Source organism: Cibotium barometz, chromosome 8 (genome assembly GCF_041138505.1).
Source record: "Cibotium barometz isolate CiBa-2024 chromosome 8, ASM4113850v1, whole genome shotgun sequence".
Taxonomy (NCBI): domain Eukaryota; kingdom Viridiplantae; phylum Streptophyta; class Polypodiopsida; order Cyatheales; family Cibotiaceae; genus Cibotium; species Cibotium barometz.
In genome coordinates this window covers 7,236,015-7,263,323 of record NC_141053.1, presented here as the reverse complement: position 1 = coordinate 7,263,323, position 27,309 = coordinate 7,236,015, and the positions used below count along the sequence as shown (strand labels likewise).

Sequence of the window (27,309 nt, the reverse complement as noted above, 5' to 3'; positions counted from 1 at the left end):
CACCCGGCACCTGGCACACCTATGCCACCTCTCTCTACCATGCCCCCGTGCAGCCACCTCTCCCCCATCCACCCAAATCTCGTCCCCCACACTCTTCCTTCTTTTACCTGAGCACAAGATGCAGACTAGGACAGCACAGGATCATGATGGACTCCTCACCGAGCGTTTCTCTCATACTAGGGACACGCTAGCACGTTTACTGGTTCACATGTTTAACAGGGCTCTATGTGAGGGCTTCCCCGTCAGCTGGTCATCGAATACTATTGTACCTATCTTTAAAGCAGGTGACCCCATGGACCCCAACAACTACAAGACTATCATGATTGGTCACACCTTCGCCATAATTTATGGTTCGATTTTGGAGCATGAGCTTAGTAGATGGTCCGAGGAGCAGAGACTCAAAGCACCGCGGCAGGCAGCCTTTAGGAGAGGGCACTCCACACTAGATAATATCTTTACACAAAAAAAATCATTGAGGAGGGGAGAGCTCACAAGCATCGGATATACTGCTACTTTGTGGATTTTTGCAAAGCTTTTGATACCGTCCCATAGGCCAAACTGATGGAAGACTGCAAGATATGGGTGCCAGCAGCGATGCTTTGGGAGATCGTTACACTCTATGAGTTAGTCACAGGCAAGGTACGGGCTCCAGAAGGTGACTCTGAGATCATTGAGGAGGGAAGAGCTCACAAGCATCGGATATACTGCTACTTTGTGGATTTTTGCAGAGCTTTTGATACCGTCCCACAGGCCAAACTGATGGAAGACTGCAGGATATGGGTGCCAGCAGAGATGCTTTGGGAGATCGTTACACTCTATGAGTTAGTCACAGGCAAGGTACGGGCTCCAGAAGGTGACTCCAGCAAGGCTGCCCCTTGTCTTCTACTCTATTTGGTCTATACATTGACGAGATCTTGGATTACATAGAAAGACAAGGAGGACTAGGAGCACATTTAGCAGGAGTCCTGATACCGATCCTCTTGTATGCAGATGATATTGTTCTTATTTCTGATTCACCAGAGGGGCGTCCACTGGGGACGAAGATGGCCTTCTACAGAGATCACCTCCTATGCCTGACAGAGGATGGTTTCATCATCCGTCAACGCTACACGGACATACACCTATCTTTTGGGGTGAGATGTGCGACTGGCGAGATCCGCACCTCGGCGAGATCCGCACCTCGTCCCACCAGGTGAGAGTGGAGACTGCCAGATATGGGCCCAGGGCGGCCGCACCAGAAGACAGGATATGCCAGCTCTGTCACACAAAGCCCGAGACAAAGGATCATTACATATGCCAATGCCCTATATACTATGAGATTCGGGGAGGTTCCACTGCCTCTTCCGAGGTGGGTTCGGACCACTTTCCAGGATCATGGACTTCACGGGTAAGAGATGCCTGGGACTTTTTCTTCTAGAGCTCCGCAGACACAGGGAGTCCTTAGTGAGATCCAGCTCAGTTGTGCTTGCTCGAGGACCAGCACAGAGAGCTCTCACCGACTTCTTCTAGACCAGCACTCCGAGGGCCAATCCACCCACCTTACCCGGACCACAAGTTAGTGCAAGAGCTGGCAGAGCCACTGAGTTATGCACAGCTCGACGCCAGAGACCCCATGGCCCTCGCCCACGGCAACGCCACCACAGGAGGACCCTGGCCATCATCTCCCATCATTGCAAGACCTTCTCGCGCCAACTCAGTTTTACCACCTTGAGAACCATTTCACAAAGGCCCATAAGGGATGTATTAGTGTGATATGAGAGCTCTCTGCTCATGTACCTAGATCAGATTTTATAGCTCTAGATTTTTGTTATCTTTCTTTAGTACTATTTTGTACCCAAGATGATGTACCTCATGGATATGATGTAACCTTTTGGTCTCATAGGTCATTTTGGCCTTTTGAAGATATTAATACAACTCTCTCTCTCTCTCTCTCTCTCTCTCTCTCTCTCTCTCTCTCTCTACATGATGAGTTTCCATGGACAGTTTTGTATCACCCCAGTGAGATAGCTATGTTTATGTTTTCTTTCTGTTTTATTTTCCATTCCATGATGAGATATGCCATGGACATTATTGTATCGCTTTGGTCTCATAGGCCCATTGGGTCTTTAGTAGACGCTTAATATCTTTCTTTCTTTCTCTCTCTCTCTCTCTCGCACTGCGGAGTGCTAGAGTAACGGTTTATGCATCGAGCTTCTAATCGAGAGATCCTGGGTTCGATCCTGGGTTCGAGTTGCATCCCCACACTTCAGTGCTGTCATATAGATCACATATAATCCACTAGCTTGGTTATGATGACTCGCTGCTGTCGAGAGGCCATGGTGACTGTACAGGAGGTCCGCCGCATTATCATCATCATGCGTCACCCCAAATAGGGGCGCGGGAATCAGTCCATTCCAGTCCTAGTGTGGTGTCCCATGTGCAAATCTATTTTCGGCATCATGGATTTTGATTAAGTGATTTATTGTTTAATGTCTAATACGTTTTGATGGTCTCAAAAAGTGTGTCAAAGGCCCTAGCCCCTCGGCCACTTTAGTTGCCCCCTATCAAATGCATCCAGAAGAGGTGGTAAAAATCTTCAAATATCTCGGTGTATAGCTAGCTTTAAATCATACCTGGTGTGAAATCCAGGCTAGAGGCAAGGAGGAACTTTTACTAAACATTTGAAACACATGTTACCAAGCTGAGACGACCAAAAGCTGGCCTCTCAAGAAGTACCCTTTTGACACTTCGGTCACACTTGTAGTACCCTATCAAGCAGAGACCAAAAGCTGGCCTCTCAAGAAGTACCCTTTTGATACTTCGGTCATACTTGTAGTACTTTATCAAGTGAAAGTATATGTGATGTGGGGTTTAAGGGGGGAAAGGGGAGGGGGGTTGGTGTGGGGGGTCGTTGGGGGTAGAAGCATCTCAGCATCTTCTTGCATAGATGGATGTTAAGATATAAATTTTCCCAGATTTCTACACAGTCAAAAAACAAATTCCCTGCTTGCTCCTCAGGTGAGGAAACCTACCATTGAGAAGCGAGGTACAGAAAGGAAAAGCTCGTTGAATGCATGATCAAGCATCAACTTGTGCCCTCGGCAAAGTTGCCGAAGTTTGCATGGGAACTTGGAAGCCAACTGCAAGAAAGAAGACACACAAGAGCAAGCTCTTAAACTTGACCTCCACACTAAGATTGCTGGCGGCAGGCACCCATCCTAGTGCTCGGATGCCAAAATTGTTGTCTGTTTCCCATTTCCTCATGTGGGCTGCCTTTGGCAGAGGTTGCCTGTGACCCTGCTGATGGTAATATGTTTCACCATTATACTATTGAAAATATAATTCTCTTTGTAAATAGAATCAGTTTGCCCACAGCACTTAAGTTTTCCCCTCCTCTTGTGAACCCAAATTGGGTCATCCACAGTTCAAGCCATAGACAATTTTCCCATGGTCTTAGTAAAAGCCTTGAAATTCTATCCATGTGGCTTGAGACCTGAGGACCCAAGAAAGGATAGGCAATGGCTAACATCTATGCCTTTAGACAAGAAAACTTCCATCTTAAGGAAGTGACTGGGTTGGGCTGGGGTGAAGGGTGTGGATGTGGATGTGAACGTAGATGTGGAGGTGTGTTGGGATGAAATTGAGTAATTCTTGCCATAACACGTACCTCCACACCCGCCCAAGACCCCAAAATTTGGAGTCGAATGTGCACACACTCCTTGAGGTCCCCAACTGGCCATCCAGATACCCAGACCCTATACACCCTCTTTGTTTCACCATTGATTCCAAAAACTTGGCATTTCTAACAGGCATACGATAGCAGCCACATGTCCTCCCATGAAGAAGCGGTAACATTATACATTACAAGAACAGAAAGAATGTTACCATTGTGTCATTAGGTAGTGGCTTTATCTTGACTCTGGGTTCAGTTGAGGTCAATAGTCGCGAGGTGCGTACAGAAATGGCCTTGCGCACAAGCTGTGCTGCTCTTCCAGAGGAGTTGGAAGTCTGTTCATCGGCATAGCTCAATATAAACCTCAATGAACGCAAGAATCAAACAGTACTAATCCTCGAACAATCAGAAACAAAAGCTACATTGTAGGCATCCATCAATTTGAAACAATCAGGTTTGTACCTCATGCAGCTTACCAGGAACATGTTACCACTCTTTCTGGGACGTCCACGGCGCCTTCTGTAACCAGTCCTGAACTTCATCTCAGTGATCCCCATGTTATCTGCAGCAGTCTGCCTCCCTTCGTCCCGGAAGTGAGCTTTGTTGCCGATGTTCAGTTCATTCTTTTCTTGGTTAGAGTCTTTGATAGCAGCAGCAACAGCCGCAGCCACAGCCACCTTTCCAAATACGTCTCTTGTGGTGTCAGATGCTGCAAGCTCTTCAATATATCTCTTTGTTGGCTTGCGTTTCCTTTTGCCTTCGTCTTTGGATAGCTGTACCTGATCCTTCTCCTCAATATTATCTGAATCTCCTGTAATAATGAACTGATGTGCCACCCGAGGAGATCGTTTCTTGTGCTCAAGAAACTTGGGATCTACAAGTGATGAAAAGGCTGCTTCAGGTGACCTGTTTCCAGCTTCTTTCTTGTGCTCACGGTGCTTGGAATCCACAAGCAATGAGAAGGCTGCTTCAGGTGATCTGTTACCAGCTACCTGCCCTGTTTCTGGCACACACAATGCCTGCTCTTCAACCGGACTAGTCCCAGACCTTACAAAACCAGGGGCATCATCTGCAATGGCAAGCATAGGACTTCCGTCCGTAGCTCCTTCAGCACTCGTAATCTCAAGTGAGCCTCCCAAACCCATTGAAATTCTACGTTTCAACCATTGTTTGTCTTTGACAGATGTTTGCTGCCCAAAAGTAGTTCGGAATGCTTCATGCAGCTCCCGAATGGACAACTTATCTAAGCTGACATTCCCTTTAAACAAATCACAGTCCAAATCCTTTGAAGTCTCTCTTTTATCATCTGCAAAACCCATATGCACAGGATTGTCTCTAAATGAGCTCTCATTTGAGATGCTTGTCCAGTTATGTTTACTTGTACTTGAAGGGCTCTCCAGCTCCCCTAGATTTTCTCTGCTGTTAGTGGTTTGCTCCAGTGACATGGTGTGATTCTGGCAAGGATCATCAGAGATATCAGGTGACATGATGTTTGTGTCTGATTTGGATTCCCACTTGGTGTCCAGATCCATAAAAGCAGAGATTTGCTGCTTCGCATGATGATCCCCATGGCTTTTGGTAAGCTCAGAGTAACTACCAATATCAACTCCTCCTGAACATGCTATTTCATGTTCTTCGTCCTTCAGTTTCTGTAGCAATGCATCGAGAAACTACACCAAGAAGTTCCACAGTGAATGCATAAGTTCAAAAGAGAGGAGCTTCTTGAATACTAGAGAAACTAAATTTTAAGTTTTTCATTTTGCATACCGCCAACTGAGCAAGAAGTTTTTTCCTTTCGTATTCAAGACCATCTAAATGCTGTGATCCTGCAACATATAAAACATTTAGCTGAGGCTGTCTCGACAGATTAAGAATAGAAAATTGCTATCTTCTTTCTTGCCCCACATGCAGAGAATACATAGGGAAGGGCCAACATGTAGCTCTTACTTCTTTGTAATCTGATTTATAGAAACTGTTGATAGAAGACGTTTCCAAACAGTATGAAAAGACATTACGTCACGTCAGCACTGAATTCGAAGCTACTTCCCAGATGCAGGCAAAGCCAATGCCAAGCTTTCAAACTAAATGATGGCTAATAATGATGCATAAAAGTAAATAGTTTGCACTCACTACACATGTTTTATCTCAGCAAAAGCATTTGGCATCCATCCCACGGTGTTTTACAACAGAAAGTAAAATGCACACCAAACCAGTCACCACAGAGAGAAAGAGAAGAGGTTTAGTAATGTCTTCAGAAGGACAAAACGGCCCATTAAAACCAATGATGATGCAATATATGTGAGTACTGTGGTGGGAGATGCGTAGGGCATCCCCTATAGTCTATACGCATGTCAAGTGTGTCAAGAAGATAGTGATGGACTATGGCCTAGAAGGGTTACACAGCCATTTCAGACCTCTTCCAGTGAGACAGACATGAGGAGTATCCAAACTTATGGACCACCATACGATGAAAAATGATCCTCTATGCCTCAAAAGGAGTGTGTCTAGGTGTGGTGTCACATGGAGAGTGGTTTCTTTTGACCCACTTTGGGTCTCGAATGTGTTTTGTGTACAGCATTGTTTATGGGGTTGCAGCACCGCATAGCGTATTTGGGGTTCTAAAGCCCAACTTATGAGCAAATTGAGTGGCTACGCTATGTATGTTGATTGGGGGGCAGTTGCTTGGCTTTCCTAGTCTAGTCTGCAGCTTTTCTACGAGGGCAGTGACATAGACACTGCTATTTTCATTCGTAGAAGTATTGTGCAGCATAGTTTGTTGTAGGATGTCCCTCCCTCACATTATACAACCCCCAAACAGAGGATTGACACCAGTTGCAAGATTGTTGCCAATATTACAGCATGGCAGACCTGGAGAGCTAGATGTACGGAGGCAATTGAGGATGTCAAAATTTTTGAGTCTCAGTGCATCAGCACTATATGGGGTGATATCGTCCATACTCTCATGGCTACTTGGGCTCGTATTCAGGGGTCCTCTCATTCTGCGCAAGCAAAGCACGTTGTATTTATGTGGAAGTGGGACCATGGCATTTTCTTTTCCTCTAGTCCCACAGGTCTTTCATGGCACCATGACGCTCCTCAATGGCTGAGATCACCTTACATATTGAGGGGATTATATTCTATTCCGGCTTATAGCCATGATTGTTGTATGCCTTTTTTCTTCGAAATAAAAAAAGGCACCAACTCCCATGTCTCAAAGCTCTCGCTAGAGTCCTGTCCCCGCGGGCTGTGCACCTGTCGTTCGAGCCGTTGCCCCCCATCTCTCTAACCTTCCCTCACAATAGTCGTCGATTCCCCCTCCGGCCTCCCCTTTCCATCGTGATACTACAAACCTGCCCTTGCCTCCTTCCCTCACCTCAGCTCCCGTCTCTTTTCTATCTCCGCTTTCCATCGTGATACTACAAACCTGCGCTCTCCGTTTCTCCTCCTTCCCTCACCTCAGCTCCCGTCTCTTTTCTATCTCTGCATCCCTCCATGGCCTCAGTCCCCCACCTCTATTCGCCTCTTCTTCCCCCGTGCGCAATCCTCTTGCGCCACCTCCTATCCTCTCCTTCGCGCCCCTACCACCTCTTCTTCCCTTTGGGCTTTAGCCCTCCCCATCTCTTGCGCTACCCGCCAATGCCTCTTTCGCCATCTCTGAAACTGTGTATCTCCTACAGATGTGACCAATACGTTTTTGCCAAATGTCATCCACCAACCACTGCTCTGCAAATCTCAGATTCTCCTCACAAAATGTCTTGCAACCAAATTTATGCCGCAACTATGCACCAAACCTGCAATTGAGCATACACAGTCAAAATTGACACCTTCACAGAGTTCTTGCCAAAAAACTTGTAGAGCAAACGAGGCGAGAAATGGCCTCGAATCCAAATTTTGAAATCACTAAGAGTCCTACGGACCTCTCCCACAATATATCAGAGCTCTCTACTGCACCGCGGAGAGCGGCTCAAGATGTGAGAGTGCACCTTACCGTTGTGTCCCTCTAGTGCACTGTGGAGAGCGGCTCGAGATGTGACAGTGCACCTTACCGTTGTACCTCCCTGCTGCTCTTGACTAACAACTACTACTAGAAGAGATTTGGTTCCAAATCAAAGAGAAGAGATGGTGTTATCCTTACCCATGTATGGCTTCCTTTGCTTGCCTCTTGAGCTCTTCACGCGAACATGTGCTCTGATACCATGAGAAGAATGTGGAAGCGAGGGTGAGCTTTAGCTCCTTGCAAGCAAACACACACACACACAAGTATAGACAAGCACACAAGGGAGATGGATGGCTGAATTTTCTTCTATTCTCTTCTCTTCTGTAAAACCATAACATAAAGAAAAGAGTGCATACTATAATGAAAATAACTCTCCTACTAAAACATACAAGGTCCATCCATTTTGTGAACCCTACTACATGAGTTGACGATATGTAACTATTTGGCCCTCCTAGCTCTATTTCACATGATGAAATCCTTGCTTGGACACTAGACACGTGGAAGAAGGCATACGGACAGGGACCATAAGGTTTGTTAAAGAAAAAGCACTAGTCTTGGTCAAAAAGCAAGAAAAAGCAAAAAGTCAAACTCGGTTGACCGCGAGCCAGGGACACCACTAGGAAGAAGAGACTGAGCCGGACCAAAAAGCTAAAAGCCACATTTTCAAAAAGCAGCTCTAGGGCCAAAAAGCAAGGCCCTGAAGCCAGAAAAGCAAAGCACAAGTACTTTGGAAAAGACTGGTCAAATTTGAGTAATATTTATTGTATAAAGTATTTTATTATAAAAAGCAAAAGAAAAAAGCAAAGGCATGAAAACTTTTGGCAAAAAGAGGACCTCCCTTGGGTATAAAAGAAGCATGAACCCCTCTTGAAGCATCATGGACAAGGCATGAAGACCATCATTGAAGAGTAAAAGTTTATCATCATCAAACAAAGTGCTCATCTTGGCCATTATTATCAAAAGTTTGAAGCCCATCATCATTAAAGCATGATGATCACCATCTTCATCAATCAAGACGTGGATCTTATTTTGGCCATACGTTGGCTGAGTTCCGCCATTGATGGTTGCCACCTGTTACTCGAAAGCACTGCCGTCAAAGCTACTTGTTGTTGCACTGACCCGCCACGTGTGCTACTCAGTCGCCACCGCTGACTAATCCAGCCGCCTGTGCGCCATCACTCCTTCGCGCCTAGCTGTTGTACGCACTGCGCCCGCCTGTTCAGTGTTGTTGCTGCCTTTTGCACCTTTTGTTCTTCGCCTTCTTAGCCATCAGCGCTAACGAGCACAGTCAACGCTAGCCAGTGCAGCCAGTGCCAACCATCCGAGTGAGCGTGGCCACCGCCGTACGAGCGCCGCTACCTATTGCTGCACTGCTGCTGCCTACGTCATCACCAGTTCGTGCCAACATTGCATGCCAATTGGGGCCAAACTGTAACATTGCCTATCGTGGCCGCTTGTTGCCCTATTACTGAATTGCATCATTCAGTTACGGTATTCCCACAAGGAACTTCTCCTGATATACTCTTTTGTGAGGCTTCTTTTGTGGGCTGTCTTTTCCTCAGGATTCGGTTACAAAATTTACCACTAGTCAACATAAGTTTTCCCTCTACTCGCATCCCTTGTATACTTTGTCTACAAGCTAGGATTTGGATCTGGACATAGACTTGGACATTGGATTTGGAACTTGGACTTGGATTTGGATCTAGAACTTGGACTTGGACTTGGACTTGGACTTGGATCTAGATTTGGAACTAGAACTTGGAGTTGGACTTGGATTGAAACTAGAACTTGGACTTGAACTTGGATTGGAACTAGAACTTGGATCTGGACTAGAATCTGGATTTGGATTTTGACTTGGACTTGCAACTTGAACTTGGATTAGAATTTGGGCTTGGATCTGGATTTGGAGATTTGGATATTGTATTTGGAGTCACTGTGGACTTGGATTCATTGGATTTGGATATTGAATCTGGTGGTACTAGCCCGGTGAGAGATACTTGTGAGTCATCCCCATGGTATGCTCGGCATCAGAGATCTCATGCCTAGACATTGGCATCGACATCGACTTCGATATCCTACATCGGCATATCTCTTTGTTTTGTATTCATCGATTGTATCCTGGCCAACGTGCCCATGGATTGTTCCTAAATAAATTCCTGAAAGGGGGAAGGGCTTGTTCCCCACTCAGTGTGGTGTTTTGTGCAAGATCCCTATTCCCTTCTCTCTCTCCCCTCTCTCTCAATATCTTTATCTCTTGGACATGTGGTTGAGTCTGTCACTACGCGCCCTACTGGGCTCACATGATATAACTATGACATACCTCTAGTGAACTAAAGTGGCTGTCACACAGCCACTAAACCACTAACGGCATATCACCCATAATCTCACCAACCATGCCAGTGGCATAAGTGTGGGGTTGTCATCCTAGCGTGTCACCCATACCCGCACTAGTTAAGCTCAATATCTCAATATCTACAATCCATGCAGTCAAAGGATCTTTGAAAGTAGAGATGTTGTATTTTCTGGAAATTTAGCACAACCACTGGCTGACTTTAGTAGACATTTCGAAAATGGCTCACAGGATATGTTTGAGGGACTACTCCCATTGGACATAGATGCAAGGGAAGACTACCCACTAGAAATGCATAATGGACAGCATGTAGGTGCTGAAAATCAGCTCATTGCAAATCATGACATAGAGGAAGCAGTTCATGAAGAGCGGACGGCTTTGGAAGAGGCCAAAACAATGCCTCGTTGTTTGGTCCATACTTTGTAGGAGAGTAAACTCTCAGCTCCTCTTCATAGCATAGCACAGGCTGATTCAAAAAATGCAGATATGGTCTACATGGGTAGTGTTTATGACACAGATGAGCCGGACTCTTATGAGGAGGCTCAAGAGGATCAGCATTGGCAACAAGCCATGCAACAAGAAATCAATGCTATCCAGAAAAATAGCACATGGGATCTAGTGGAGTTGCCTCAATGGCAAGAAGCCAATTGGTACAAAGTGGGTTTATAAAGTCAACAGAAAGTCTAATGATACCATTGACAAATACAAGGCCAAACTTGTTGCCAAAGGCCATGCCTAATATAAAGGCATAAATTATGATGAGACTTTTGCACCTACTTCACGTCACGGATATCCACTATCGGATGTGTTGTTGCTTTGGTTGCCCATCATGGATGGAAGATGCATCAGTTGGACATTAAGACGGTCTTTCTCAATGGGGGCTTGCAAGAAGAAGTTTATGTGAGTCACCCATTGGTTTTGAGGTGCATAGTATGTAAGCTCCCGAAGGCTCTTTATGCCCTCAAACAAGCTCCCAAAGCTTGGTATGAAAAGATACTCTTATTTATATACCTAGATGAATCCAGGAATTGCCCAAATTCACCTTTTAGGAACGTGCATGTTATATACTCATGGTAGTCAACCCACAAGACCATATAACTATCAACTCCATTCTGCATAGTATGGACTAGATACTACAACATCCCCACTAACGTCATCAGTGCCCAATAGTGGGTGTAGAACTCTGTATCAAGATATGCTCACACACGCACTCCACACACACACACACACACACACACACACACACACATAAGAGCATATATTCACACAAAGCCCTTCCTATTGAGTTTCTGTCAAACCTCCAGAGATGCAGGGCAGACTCAGCCATAATGAAGCCTAGCACCAAGGGAAGTAGCAAACAGAAAGAATCAGTACAGCAAATAAGTAGTTGATAGAGCAAATGCACCGCTGAAGATGGAAAGAATTAGCACAATCTCAACTGGCCGCAACTCGGATGAAAACTTCACAATGTGAAATCTGCATGCCCGTTAATACTAGATGAATCCAAGAACATGCCCAAATTCACCTTTTAGGAACGTGCATGTTATATACTCATGGTAGGCAACCCACAAGACCATATAACTATCAACTCCATTATGCATAGTATGGACTAGATACTACGACATCCAGGAAAAGATACTCTTATTTGGCCAGCTAGGGTTTTAAAAACAGAGAACCCTCTATGTTAAAGAGGATCATGGGGGTTTACTTGTGCTCATACTTTATGTGGATGACATGTTGTTGACTCGAAAAAGTGAGGATACAATTTCAGCTTTCAAAGTTGAATTAAAGACCTTTTGAGAAGTCAAATCTCGGTCTCTTTCACTACTATTTGGGCACACAGTTTGTGGAGACACATGAGCATTATGATGCTTCAATCCAAGTACATACAAAACTCCTGCATAAGTTTGTCTTTCGGGATTGTAAGCCTATTTCTACCCCAATAGAACCACGGCTTAAATTGAGCATGTATGATGCACGAGAGCATTATGATATGAGTATGTATAGCCAAGCAGTTGGCTGACTCGTATACTTGTGCAACACAAGACCAGATATTTGAATTGGTGTTTCCCAGGCCACCAAATTTATGTACAATCCAGAAACTAAGCATTGGCAAACAATTAAGGGTATCTTCCGCTTTCCTCAGGGCACCCTGGATCTTGGCTTGTTTTATCCCAAGAGAGGCAGCTTGCAACTACATGCTTATATTGATTCAGATTATTTATACCCCAATAGAACCAAGGCTTAAATTGAGTATGTATCATGCAGGAGAGCTTTATGATATGCGTATGTACAGCCAAGCAGTTGGCTAACTCATATACTTGTGCAACACAAGACTAGATATTCAGATTGGTGTTTCCCATGCCAGCAAATTTATGTACAACCCAGAAACTAAGCATTGGCAAGCAGTTAAGCATACAAGTTCCTAAAAGGTGAATTTGGACATGTTCCTGGATTTATCTAGGTGTATATATATATATATATATATATATATATATATATATATATATATATATATATATATATATAGTCTTGTGGGTTGACTACCATGAGTATATAACATGCACGTTCCTAAAAGGTGAATTTGGGCATGTTCCTAGATTCATCTAGGTATATACATATACATATACATATACATATATATATACATATACATATACATATATACATATACATATACATATACATATATACATATACATATACATATACACATATACATATACATATACATATATACATATATACATATACATATATACATATACATATACATATATACATATACATATACATATACATATACATATACATATACATATACATATATATATATATATATATATATATATATATATATATGTTCCGTTGTCGTCAGGGCACCCTGGATCTTGGCTTGTTTTATCCCAAGGGGGGCAGCTTGCAGCTATATGCTGATAGTGATTCAAACTCAATTGGAGACTATGACACCTGGCACTCAACCAGTGGTGGGAACTATTTTTTTCTTGGCAACTCATGCATATCTTGGTTGAGTAAGAAACAACCCACTATTGCCACATCTACCTGTGAGGCTGAGTGTTGGAGATATGCATATTTGTAGTGGAATTGTATGTAGGAGTTAGAAGGTAATAGTGCTAGGCACACTAGGCCTTATATAGCATTTAGTTTAAATGGGTTTTTAAAACCTTAAAGTCACTTACACTTTCATAGGCACACATGGCACATTATGCTTGGACCCCTTTGGCCCTTTGATTTAGGGGCTTTTACTTTAGCTAGTGTATCTTCTCCTCACTCAAGAAATTTACATGAGGTTTCCAACGCCATCTCTCCATCTCTGTGTACTCATCAAGTTCTTCTCTACCTGTGTATGTGTGGGTTTTTAAAACCTTAGAGTCACTTACACTTTTATAGGGACACTTAGCACATTATGCTTGGACAACTTTGAGCCTTTGATTTAGAGGCTTTTACTTTAGCTAATGTATCTTCTCCTCACTCAAGACACTTACGTGAGGTTTCCACCGCCATCTCTCCATCTGTGTGTACTCATCGAGTTCTGCTCTACCCGTGTGTGTGGGATAGCTACCTACAGCAAGTGTCACAAACAGAGCGGGGACCCAGAGCAACAATAGAATAGACCAACACTTCAAATACCAAACAGAGCATGATAACACAACAAAAGAACCATATAAAATACAAATACACCGCACTGAGCCGGAACGACCGGCCCCCCATAGGAACTTCTTTATTCAGATAGAAGCTTTTACAATAAACCAAGGTGCGGGTGCATACAGCACCGGATTTTCCACAAAGCATCAGCACAAATCTCTTGCCCAGATCTCAGTCTAGAGCCAAGATACAAACATAGCTCCAAAAAGCCATCCGATAAACTGTCTCAAAACAGTTCCATAGACTGTCCATAAAAGTCCATAAACTGTCCATAAAACAGCCAAAACAATCCAGTACGGAGCCCAAAACAGCCCTGAATCTCCGGCCAAAACAGCCCCAAGAGTCAAAACCAAGCCATAAACAGTCCCAGAAGAGCTCTCAAATCAGTCTTGAAAAAACAGCTCCAAAACAGTCCTAAAACAGGCCTCAAACCAGCCCTAGGGTTTCTCACGTGTATGAAACCTATACAGCCACTGTACGGCCTGCGGAGAGAGAGAGAGAGAGAGAGAGAGAGAGAGAGAGAGCTGTACAGCCTGTTGTGCCCTGTACGGCCAGCGCACAAGAGGAGAGAGAAAAATGTACTCGGCCAGCTTCTGTGCATGGGAGGATAGAGAAGACTGCAGTCGGCCAGTAGGACAAAGAGAGGGAACTCCAAGAGGGATGCGCCCTACTCAAAACAGCCCAAATGCGTGCTTTTAATGAAGTCGAGTAGCTCTATTATTGAAGTGCTTTCCCTTTTTGGCTAAAAGTGGCTGCACTAGCCCAAAATATCCACTTTATGCTTTCCTTGGCTTGTACTCCAAGTTTTGGCCCAAAAATATCAACTTTATGCTTTCTTGGCTTGCTACCCAAGTTTCAACTAGGCGCCTTCTTCTGTCCACCTGTCCATACCCAAAATAATAATATGTCCAACTTGTTTTTAATGATGTGTGAACACACTGACTTATAAACATTATAAGTCACTTTATTGAATAAAATCCCATGCTGCACATCCTGTATGGCCATCTTTCAGGCCAAACCATGCCAGTAAAATGCTTCAGGTTTCTTCAGTGGAAAATCCTCGTTCACACCTTGGTTCCGCTCAATGTGTGAAACACTAGTCAAGACTGGTGAAGGGACCAAATGATGACAGCAAGGTCTTCTCAGCCCTACAAACCCTAACATCTAGTATCAGAGCTATACAGCACAGCAACACATCTGTCACCGTTTGCCCTTTTACCCAGCTCTGACCAATGTTTTGGGGGAAGCCCACACATAACGAAACCAAGGTGAGAATGGAGATTTTCCACGTAATATGGGAGATGGCAAAGAATAAAAGCATTTCTCCGAAGAATGTATCTAGTGTTCACACTGATATCTGAGGCTTGAGCACTTACAACGGATTTTAACACTAAATGGGTACATATATATGTGGGCCAGCTTTTTGGGTTTACAAGGGAACTAAAAGCTAGGCACCCACCTCTCGGAGATATTTTCATAGCATGGCTATTAATGATGGCCGACTTTTATCATTTATAGCGTTTTTGGCTAAAGAAAGAATATGTTTGGATATTTTTAGCATGGACAGCCACTTTTGGAAGGGAAAAAGCATGGGCCATCCTTTTTGAGCTGGCAGACTCCAGAAAGGGAGGGCAGAGCTGAGGCGCTTCGAAGAAGAGTGGCAAGAAGGTGACTTGTTCTCTCTCTCTCTAGATATATATAGCATGCCCTATGGCCCTCCTCTAGAGAGAATACAGGCTGGCAAGCAGCAAGTTGGTCTCTGGCACTCTCTCTCGCCCTTTAACAGGCCGTACAGCAAAGTCTCTCTCTTTCTCTTGCCCTCAAATTGGCCAACAACAGTGTTGTTTTCTCTCTCCTGGTCGCCTATAAACTGGTTGAACAGCAGTGCTTCTCCTCGATAAGCTCCAAGCTACAGTGGCTTTCTTGCAAGAATTAGGGTTTCAAAGTGGAACCCTGCCCTTCTCCAGAGCTTTTGTCAGCATTGCCACTAGAAATCACCAATCAATTAGGTCTGCAGTTCAAAATCTCCTTGACTCAGGGTTCTCACAGGAGCAAGTGGCCATCCTGGTTCAGGAGACACCTCTGCTGATTTCCAAAAGTCCAACAGATATCTGCAATAAGATCAAGTACCTGGTAGAGGAGATGGGCACGTCACCAAGTGATGTCTTGAAGTGCCCTGTATCCCTACTCATCAGTTTGAAAAGGAGGATACAATCGCGGCATGAAGCTCTTGTCCGGTGGAGGTCAGAGAAAAACATACAGAAGCAACACTCGTTGTCATATATGTTTTCTCCCAAGGACGAGGTATTCACCCGGAGGTTTCCAGGTATAAAGCTATGAAGCTGTGTTTGTGTACTAAAGGTCCTTTTGCTTCAACAATGAAGGCCATGTATATCATTTTTTAATGGGATTGCAACAAGCTCATTAGTTCTCGTATATATGATTATCTGTATTTCACTCTTCATGTGTAGAGCTAGCTTCTTTTGTATTTAAGGGTTTTTCACCCACGGAAAGGGGAGATGTTTTCTCTTTGCCCATAAACAGGCTGGCAGCAACAAGCTGCTCTCTTCAGTCATCTGGACAGACTAGCTACAGAGTCTCTGTCTCTCTGTCTTGTATGAACACAGACCGTACAGCAACTTCTGTCTCTCTCGTTCGTCCTCAAAACTGGTTGTTCAACTGTTTCTGGTACTGATTTGGTACAGTGCCGGGGGATATTTTGGAGCTATCATGGACCGATTCATGGGTCTGCACTGATAGCTGAAGATTGACTCTTTGGGCTTGTGAAAAGTGTTTATAATGTGTCTTGTACAAGCTTTGTGGAAAGCTTCATAGGAATTGTGGAAAATCCAGTGCTAAAAGCACCTCACATTGGATTTCTTGTAACAACTTCTGAGTAATAAATAAGTTACCTACAGGGGGCCGGCCGTTCCAGCTTAGTGTGTTGTGCACCTTTCTGTAGCTTTCTGTTGTGATATTTTCTGTGCGCACTTGAAGTGTTTCTGGTCTGGGTTTTGGTTACAACATCAACTGCTACTGCCGAGAGCCCGTGCCAAGAGATCTAGCATCGCCAGCTGCGCAGCCTCATTCAGCCGTCTGCCGCCGCCTCTCTGGGCTGCTCACCCTCGTTGAGCCGTCTGCTGCCACTTCTCTGGGCTGCTTCGCTTGCAGACTTTCGTGTGCAGCTATAGGGTAGCCACTTCTTGGAGTGTCTTCTCCACCTAGGAGAAGAGGAAGAGAAGCAATAGAGTCCATGTGTGGAAAAAGAAGATTGAACATCACCCCTACAGCTTGTGTCTTTAAGCTACTCATGGGCATTGCACAGAGAGAACTTACGGGTCAAGGTGCATCAACAAAAAGGGTGCTCTTGCAAGTCATCGGTATATTTTTGTCAAAATCCTGCATGAGTTATGTCCATTGTGCCTTCGTTCCCTTGATCCTAGCTGCAGGATGTATGATTGATTGATCGGCAGGCAGAGTCTCTATGGGTGACACCACAACTGAACAATCTACTCACTAACCCCTACCACCTCTCACTATTCTTAAGGGTGGCAAAGAGGAGGAAGCTTCAACATCCACAAAATCTATGGAAGCTTCAACCCCCTCCACTTCAGCGTCCAATATCCAAAAGACTCTCAACCATTCTACCTCCACACAACAAACACTTGCATATGAAAAGAATGAACAGATTCAAGAGCTACAAAGTGGCAACCCAAATCTACCTAAAAATGGGTTCCCAAAAATTCTCAATCCATACCACCTCAACCAACCAAGAAAGGAGGACCACAACATAAGAATCGGCACAAGAAGTCCAAATTACAAGTTACCCCAAAATGGATCCCCAAACACTTGTTGAAAGCTCAAGGCTACTACGAGGGTAACCGTTGTATTTGGATACCAAAACATAAAAGTATACCCCTAGTCTCACTACCGCCACTTACCAATTCCCAAACTTCCTCATCAATGATGGATAAAGGCTTCAATAGCTCAAATGCCAACAAAGGAAAAGCTACTGTAATAGAACCTTCACTACCAACGCCCAAAAAGGTCTGGATCCCAAAGAGAAACCCTATCACACAAGACATGGTGATTGATGGTGGAGCCTCTACATCGCTAAAGATTACAAAACTATTCGAAATCTGCCCATGTCCCGCTGCCACATTCACATAGTGCACATGATCACTTGGCTGTGTATGCACTCCCAATTTTTGCACAAATCCGATAGTAACGAAGAATACTACCAGGGTCAAAAAAGATGTGCACAGTCTTCTCGGATACCGATCCATACATCCGTATTAGATCATTGGGACGAAAAACTGCCATCTTGAAGTTACACTCCATGCATGGCCCAGGTACTATGAACTAAAACTCTAGTATTTACAATGCTCTACCTACTAGAGCTTTGCCACCATCCGGAGACCATGCTCAGATGGCACCTAGAGTGTCACAGCCAGCAAGATGCCTGTTTAAAACTTCTTCAGATTGCATTGGCCCACACAACAGAGTACCATCGAGGCTTTACAAGGTCCGAGGTATCATACAGATCAGAGACTACACTCCACCTGCTTGCGGAATCCTTTGGCCCCACGCACTTGTGGCATCACTACTGAGAGGTGTGCGATCCCTCCTAAGAGCCAGACACCCCCACATTCATGGATCTTGGCCTATGGCCCATCAGTTGCAGATCCATGACATACTCTGCCGCCATGGAAAGGCCACTCCACGAATAGGGGACGCCATCGCAGCTCTACGTGGAACTTTTGTAACACATGTTGGTCCCATAGACCCATTGCATCCTTTGTAGACGTTAATAAAATATTTTTTTCTCTCTCAAGCTAGAGGTGATGATGCTATGACACATGATCAAGAGTAAGCCATCAGTACATGACATTATACGTGCAAAGTTTGGGGTGGCCCCACTGGTTATAGATGGGCTCTTTCAAACCGTCACCTATATACAGCATGTATACACTCAGGAAAGTGATTGCCTCCCACACCTAGCACTGGACTCCTCTATGCACTTGCATCAAGAGAGGGAGAGGGAGAAAGAGAGGGAGAGGGTCAAACGGACTGGAATACCCTCCTCCTCGTTGACATGGCCACCACCATCACCTACGCGTGCATTGTATTCGGAGGTAGTTCAATGGTTTGATGGACATGGCATACAAAGAACTGTCTCCCCCCCATTTCAGTACAGCCTAGATCCCCCCACCTCAACCTCTCACGGAAGAGATCCACCCAAGCATCCAGTTAGATTTACTCGGATCACACGTATGGGGTGTCCTTGTCAAACATTGATAAAAAAACTGAGTTCTATAGAGATCACTTCTTGAGACTCTCTGAGGATGGATTCTTTGAGATCCCAAGATACATTCAGATACACGTCAGATGCTATCCTACCACCTCAGGGTAGAGACTAGACGAGCTAAGGACAGGAGATGATATGAAGAGTATGTACCACAAGAGAGGTAGAGCATGAGCCACACTATATGTTAAAGTGTCCGGCCTACTATGAGATATTAATAGTGATTAATGTGGGAATACACAAGTGCTAGGTGGTTGTGTAAACTAGCACTCTAGTGTGTGTAAGCATGACAACTGGCACTCCAAGCTGGTGATCCATTGATGGAAGTACCTACCTACAACCAACCCCTTCATACGTGCACTCCATGGCATTTACCTGGTCCATCTCTTACCTTGGAGGGATGCCATTTGCACACCATCAACAAGCACCTGGCGCGTTCCTAACATTGGCAATCAATGGGCAGGTTGCACCGGCACATCCCTAATATTGGCAAACAATCAGTGGCAGGTTGCACAAGGAATCACGGTCCACATTCAATGGCAGGCACTTCATGGCCCAAATGGTGCACCTACCCAAATGGTGCACCTGCTTGCACGGTGGTTGGACCCCTTGTATAAATGAAGTGCCAAGGGATCAATCAATCATTTTAGTGAAAGTATGTAGGTGACACATCTTAGGGACACTTGGCATCATAGTTTGACATGTGGCATATGTGGTGGCAGCATATCTATGCACCTCACTCCCACAAGAGATAAGAGTGAGGATCAGATGGGGGACTACCCGGGCAGAGAACCCCATGACATAAACACACATAAGAAACTAGAAGAAAGTGTTGGAGAAGAGGTGAGCCTCTTTACACCACACATATTATTAGCCTAAGTTTTTATTTTTTTGAAACCTTCTCTCCTTTTGCGTTGACGAATACTGTCAAAGGCGGTGGCATGTGGCGAAGACGCAGTCGGTGGTGCGCTGCAGGCGTGTGCAGAGCTGGAGAAGCAAGTTCGAAGTTCGGACGGGCAGCACGAATGGAGGACCTGCGTAGGTGGAGTGACATTGCTGGTGCAAATCTCCGGATATAGCAACACTAGGCAATCAGCAAGGGTACTATTGCTATTGATGCCCTTGCTCAAGATAGGCAAGTTGTTGGCAAACAGTAAGAGTTTTATGAAGAAGTCAGGTTGTGGCGACTCTGCGCGAGCATAGCAAAAATGCTAGGGGACGACATGGTGTTGCCGGTAGATAAGAGCCGCGACTGTAAATAGGCCTTAATATAAGGCTTATAAACCTGATTAGAAGGCTTAACAAGCCTTAATCAATGGGCAGCAAAGATGCTCTGCTGGCTGCTTGTTGAGCTAAAGACGAGAGAGCAACCAGCTAGGGAGGATCAGAGAGATAAACGTAGAGTGAATGGATGAGAGAGAGAGAGAGAGAGAGAGAGAGAGAGAAGGAAAGAAAAGAAGAAAGAAAGTTGTATTAACATCTTCAAAAGGCCAAAATGACCTATGCCACAGAGAGAGAGAGAGAGAGAGAGAGAGAGAGAGAGAGAGATTAAGCATCTACTAAAGACCCAATGGGCCTATGAGACCAAAGTGATACAATAATGTCCATTGCAGCTAACTAGCAAGACGCATCGACCAATCTCTACTCCATGACGTCCCATACCGCCACACGGAGCTACCCTTGTGGGCCTCGAGACTGCTGCCAGCCTCAGTTGCATGAAGCAGGTGCACGTCTGCACTAAATCCAGGCTCCTAACCGCAGAGCTCTCGCAAAGACTCACGAGACTCTGACTGACTGACTGACCTTGGCCACCCTCTTATAGGCTCTTGACCGGTCACCAGGCATCCACACTTGGGCACCCGACCATTAGTCCATCCCTACACCAATCAGCCTACCTAGCTCCAAGCTACCCCAAGCCTCAACGCTAGTCTTGTGTGCGTGCTGCACACGGTAGATACACTCTGTGCACATGAGAGAGAGAGAGAGAGAGATAGAGAGAGAGAGAGAGATAGAGAGAGAGAGAGAGAGAGAGAGAGAGAGAGAGAAATGAAATCAAATGAAATGTTATATTAACTTCTTCAAAAGGCCAAAGTGACCTATGAGACCAAAGTTACAACCATGTGACATATGATACACTGTCTGGAAAAGAAAAGAAAGAACTGAAGGTAAGTATCTAGCCCCACAATACATCAGTAGGGGGCATCCGGAAGCAGCAACTAGGGAGAGAAATGAAATGAAATGAAATGAAATGTTATATTAACGTCTGCAAAAGGCCAAAATTGGCCTATGAGACAAACAAGTAGTACAATGATGTTCCTCCGGTCATCAAGAGGAAAATGTGGAGTGAGAATAAAATGTACAAGTATGACAACACAACCATAGGGGACTCAATAGTGGTGTACAAACGAGAAAGAAAGAAAGAAAGAAAGAAAGATATATTAAGTGTCTACTAAAGACTCAATGGGCCTATGAGACCAAAGTGGTACAATAATGTCCATGGCATATCTCATCATGGAATGGAAAATAAAACAGAATGAAAACATAAATATAGCTATCTCACTGGGGTGATACAAAACTGTCCATGGAAAACTAAGAACATAAAAACATGGGAGCAACATCAGCTCCGGGTAGATGGTATACCACTCTCCAAAATGTCAAGCATGGGGTTGACGTGTATGGCCGAGAGCTCTCCCTCAGCTATGTCACGTGGAAAGGTAGCTCAATGGCGGTGGAGCATGTCCTGCATCCGGAGCTGATGAGGTGATCGTGGCCGACGGGGGGGTCGAGGGCGTCGGGCACGCTAGAGTGCAGAGGCTCGGTCAGAGGTAACTCCTCTCGGGCGAGGTAGGTCCAGAGCAGCTCGTGGAGGGTCCACAAGATCCACTATGTCGGTTTCCTCCACCTCTCCTGGGTCCGAAAGAAACTAGTGATGGTTGGCTGCCAAGGGAGGGGGCAGGGTGGCTGGGACCTGTGTCTCAAGAAGGTGTCCGTGTCTGCGGAGCTCAAGCAGGAAGAGGCCCAGGCAACACTGGTCCTGGAAGTCAATGATCTTGGAGAGTGGACCGAATCCCTCACGAAATAGACAGTGAAACCTCCCGCGGATCTCATAGTATACTGGGCAGTGGCATATGTAATGCTTCTCCGTCTCAACCCCTGTGTGGCATAGTCGGCAGATCCTCTCCTCTCTGGGTGTCCGTACGAGCTTCCCAGCTCTGAAGATGCGCTCAGCTCTACCTATCTCCACTCTGAGGCCGTGGGAAGAAACCCGTATCTGGCCAATCGCAATCCGCATGGCATGGGACATGTGAACACTCAAGTAGCCCGGCTGTTGGATGAATCCATCCTCAGTGAGTGAGGAAGTGGTCTCTGTAAAAGTGCATCTTCGTGGGGAGCTCCGGGGGTGTGATCCATGTGCAATGTGTGTAGAGGCTAAGAAGATCTGACCGGATAACCCGGTTGGTATCCTCGTGAGACAGTTGGAAAAAAGGGGAGTCCAAACTGTACTGAAGGGGGGGTAAGCGGTCCATGCAGAGCCCGTATACTGAGAACCAAGTGGAAACCAGTGCATACCATACTCCAGAGTGCCCCTCAAGTGCTAGCTGTCCGGAGGACTCCAGGGCAAGCCTCGGGTACCTGTGAGGATCCATGTGACTGATGCGATGAAGGTACGTGACTGTTTGGAAGAGTGCCTCCACTACCATCGGGGCTGCAGCAAACTCTCCCTAGATAATCTAGTGTGGGACTGATGGTTTGTTGCGGATCATTCAGGAGAACATCATGACTTGGGGCCTCTCAACTCGCTGCCAATCCTCATCAGATAAATCTGGCCCCCAGAAAGCTGCTCCATACATCAAGGTTGGTGTGACAAGGGTGTCAAAAAGCTAGCCCTTCGTCCTAGGCTCCTGGAAATGTGCTTGGAAGCACTACCGCTCAAGTAAGCTCAAGGCTGCATATCCCCGTGTCACTCTGGCATGTGCTGCGGGAAGCATGGTAAAGCATGGGCCACTAAAAGTGACACCAAGGTAGACATAGGATGAGACAATCTCCACAGGATCCCCTCTATATGTGAAGCTCAATTTGGATGTGACGGGGCGGGAGGTATTGAAGACCATAACCTTGGTTTTACCAAGGTTAACAGAGAGGTCCCGTTGAGTGCAAAAGTCATGTAAGGCATCCAACTGTCTCTGAAGCCCTTCCGCTGAGTGCAAAAGTCATGTAAGGCATCCAACTGTCTCTGAAGCCCTTCCGCTGAGTCTAAGAGGAGGACAATGTCATCTGCATAAAAAAGTATGGGGATCAATATGCCTGCCAGTGTGAGACCAGCCCCGCCTAATCCATCAATGAAGCTCGAGATCTCGTCAAGGTAGAGGCCGAAAAGAGTAGGTGATAGAGGGCAGCCCTGTTTCACCCCAATGGTGCTGGAAATCTCCTGTGATGTACCTCCTGGGGCTCTCACTCATCCGGTGACGGACTCATAGAGGGCGATGATGCTCCAAACCATGTCAGATGGGACTCCGATCTCCTGAAGACGGTGTAAGAGGCGGGCTCGAGGTACAGTATCAAAAGCTTTGCGGAAATCCGCAAAGCAGCAGTAAATCCTCTGGTGTCGTGCTCTACCCTCCTCGAGTCAAGGGTAGAGTAGCTCCTCCGAAAGCCAGCCTGTCCTGAGGCTCTGCAACCCTGGCTCTCTACAAATGAACTGAGCTCTGCCTCTAGCACTGATCCATAGAGCTTGGCCAATGTGTGGCCAATCATGATTGTCCTATAGTTATTAGGATCAAGTGGATCTCCGGCTTTGAGGATGGGGGTGATGGTGTTGGTGGACCAAGAGGGTGGAAATCCTTCACAAGGGGCTCTATTGAACATGTAGGCTAGTAGGGGCGCTAGGGTATCATGGGCATGCGAGATGTACTCCGCAGTGAGTCCCTCATGATCTTGGGCTCGCCCATTGCGTAGTCTACGAATGGCCTTGAGGACCATGCCCTTTGTGAAGAAGGTGGAGGTGGTGGGGCAGGGGTCTGGTGGTGGGGGTAGGGGTGGCTGCTGGGGGATATGATAGAGGGAGCGTGCATAGGAGTGCCATCTGTCTAGGCAGGTGATAGCTACAGACACACTAAGGAGAGAGCCTTGGCTGACACCCTCATACATGAAATTGTGGACTCTCGTCACGTGGCAACACATTCTTCAATTCCGCAATTTGATGGCATTGGTGACAACTATGATGATGTAAGGTAGATTTAAAAAGATTAAATTAGAAAAAAGAAATGTTGAAGGACAGGTCTCACTGCTGCTATATTTAGTCTTGAAGTATGTGAATCCAATAGCAAAATGAATGCATTGTAGATTTTTGAAAGCACACTATATGTGGTGCATCCCTGTCGTACTGGAATGGTAGATGATCCATGTCTAGGCCATGCTGTGAGAACCAATGTGTGACCTGTGCATAACATGATCCTCTGTCTCCTGCCTCAGCCAGCTGTCTAGATGCCTCAAAAGCTCTGTATGACAATCTGTCATGTGGCATCTCTTTGAATCTGTCTAGCAGGCATATAGTCTGGAATATGGCCTCTACCATCATAGGAGGCATAGCAAACTCTGCTTGGATAATGTCATGAGGTATTGACGGTTTGCTACGTATCATGCGTGCCATCATGAGGGCATGTGGTCTCTCTATCTGTGTCCACCAATGGGTAGCAAGGCCTGGCGCCCATACCGCTGCTCCATACATCAGTGCCGGTGTGACTAATGTGTCAAATAGCCACCCCTTCGTCCGGGGCTCCTGAAAATGCGCCTAGTGGCACTGTCTCTCTAGCATAGCCAATGCTGCATATCCCCGTGTCAATCTAGCTCTGGCTGCTGAACCCATGGTGAAGCGTGTGGCTGCTGCAGAGAAGGTAACCCCTAGGCACATGTATGATGTCACCACCTCCACTTGGCGTCCTGCGAGAGTGAATGTCAGCTGACTCCTGCCTTGTCTCGATGTATAAGAAAGACCATAACCTTGGTTTTCTCAAGGTTCACAGTAAGACCCCTCTGTGTGCAGAAATCATCGAGTGCATGTAGATGCTGCTGTAGACCTCCTGGAGACTCAGACACTAATACAATATCATCAGCATAAAGCATAATATGTACTGAGGTACCTGCTAAATCAACTCCATCTCCGCCTCCCCGTGTAATGAAGTCAGCCACCTCGTCAATGTAAAACCCAAATAGCGAGGGGGAAACTGGGCATCCTTGCTTCACACCAATGGTGCTAGCAATAGTCTCGGACATACCTCCTGGACATCTGACTCGCCCAAAAACCTGCTCATATAATGCATAGATGCCCCATGTCATATCTGCTGGTATGCCAAGAGACTGCAGGCGCTGAAAGAGCCTCTCTCGTGGTACTGTGTCAAATGCCTTGCGGAAATCCACAAAGCAACAATAGAGCTTTCTCTTCCTCACTCTGGCCTGATCAATCATACATCTCAAAGTGAATACATGATCAGTGGTAGAGAAAGCTCTCCTGAAGCCTACCTGCCCTGATGAGCGTAAACCTGCTCGCTCAGCATATAAGCTAAGCTCTTGCTCCAACACTGCACCATAGAGTTTGGCCAACACGTGGCCAACCATAACTGTCCTGTAGTTGCTCGGATCGAGCATATCCCCTCTTTTGTGAATTGGCACAATGGTGTGCATCGTCCACTCCGCAGGCAAACCCTCTGCTAGTGCCCTGTTAAACAGGTGTGCAAGAAAAGGAGCCAAAGAATCTACTGCATATATGAGATGCTCACCCTGCAGGCCCATATGGTCGGCGGCCCGTCCATATGTTGTAGGCGGCGGATAGCTTCCTTTACCATCGAGTGGGTAGAGAAGCTAGCTGTGGTAGATCGAGGCTCCTGTGCTGAGGTATAGGTGGCTGCTGTGGGGCGTGGTATAGGCCCTCTGCATGTGTGCCATGTCTGTGGGTCTGCAATGGGTGTCGGTGTCCGAGGCTCTCTGAAGTGCCGCCATGAGATAGGGCTATCTCTACTCATGAAGAAATGGAAGATCTCTAGCTCCTGTATCTCTACGAAGGCCCGCCTTTTGCGGCGAGTAAGTCTCTTCATCTCTCTCCTCGACTCCTGCTCTGTGATGGCTCCCAAGGCTCTCTGTATGCGAAGCCGTGAGTATAGGACTCTGCACTCGTCATCATACTATATGTTCTGGGGCATAGTCCCCGATCTCTCAGGCTAGTGGACACGATGTGGGAAGCTCTGTAATGCAGCCGTGTGTAGGAGTGATGCCAGCTGGGCTTTAATGGTATCCATAGGTGCCAGGGGATCCATGAGTAGGAGCCCATCCTCTACTCTGCCAGTGTATATGTCTGCCATGTCATGTGTGAAGTAGATGGTAGTGTGTGGCGTCGGTATGTGGGGGGCTGGTGATACTGGTGATCCGGCTAGTGAAAATGCCAAGTATGTATGATCTGCCCCAATAGGACGAGGTGGAATGGAGAATGAGGTGACAAGCTGTGATGCCTCCAAAGACCCCATAATGTAGTCTACCACCGTGCCTCTGGTCCGAGTATGACCCCCATGTGGGAAGCATGTCAGCCCTCCTGATCCCGGCCACTGTAGCATCCCATTATAAATAACGAGACGATGCCTGGCTCCCAACTCTAGTAAGTGGTCCCCATAATGTCCTCTGTCTCGTCCAGTGTCCTTTGATGCCCGACTAGCCCCTATCTCCTCTGGATCCACAGGGTGGAGGATCTCCATGTCATCATAGTCATACACCTCACACTGTCTGCTCTATGTGTGGGCATTGAAGTCGCCCGTAAGAAATACTTCCCCTAGTGTAGAATAATGCATAATCTCCTCTGACAGACAAGTGTATGGCGAGGCTCTTGTCTCCTCCTCCTGTGGCATGTCCTCTGTAATGACATAGGAGGATCCTGATGGAGGAAAGTAACATAGGGCTATGTATATAACCCTGTCCTGTGAGAGCTGTAAGCTGATCCACATGTATCTGGCCTCTGGATCCTGTAACCACTCTCAGTCTCCCCTGTAGCTCCCGTCTGAATAGAACTGCTACTCCCCCCGACCCTCTCGAGGTACCCTGGCGTGTGGTCCTCCTGTATGCTGACTCCCACTGGAATCCCTCTACTCGAGTTAGCCCTCTCTCTAGACTCTAATGTGTCTCTGTCAGAAGTATGATGTCTCTCCCCACCATAACATGCTCCAGTCGTCCAGGCTGCACCCATAGTGAACCATTACAGTTCCATAATGCCATGTGTATCTCTGTCACTGGCCTGGTCTGTGTCCCATAGGCCCCAAACCGCTAATCCATGGGCCGGCCATCAATGATGACCCGAC

At 46.1% G+C, this 27,309-nt stretch overlaps 1 protein-coding gene across 18 annotated transcripts in view; it reads right to left on the bottom strand.

The window, feature by feature from the left end:
• LOC147635865 (uncharacterized) overlaps positions 1-27,309 on the bottom strand; it is a 101,224-nt gene that overhangs the window by 34,053 nt on the left and 39,862 nt on the right. For 16 of the 18 annotated variants that reach the window (XM_086801228.1, XM_086801231.1, XM_086801237.1 and 13 more), the window contains 3 exons: positions 5,420-5,478; positions 4,129-5,322; positions 3,865-3,987 (listed from right to left, as the gene is read on the bottom strand). In XM_086801228.1, coding sequence (XP_086657354.1) covers positions 3,865-3,987; positions 4,129-5,322; positions 5,420-5,478 — 1,376 coding nt within the window. Of the gene's footprint in view, positions 1-2,978; positions 3,120-3,864; positions 3,988-4,128; positions 5,323-5,419; positions 5,479-27,309 lie in introns of those variants that run through there. The other 2 variants (XM_086801244.1, XM_086801239.1) reach the window with 2 other exon arrangements.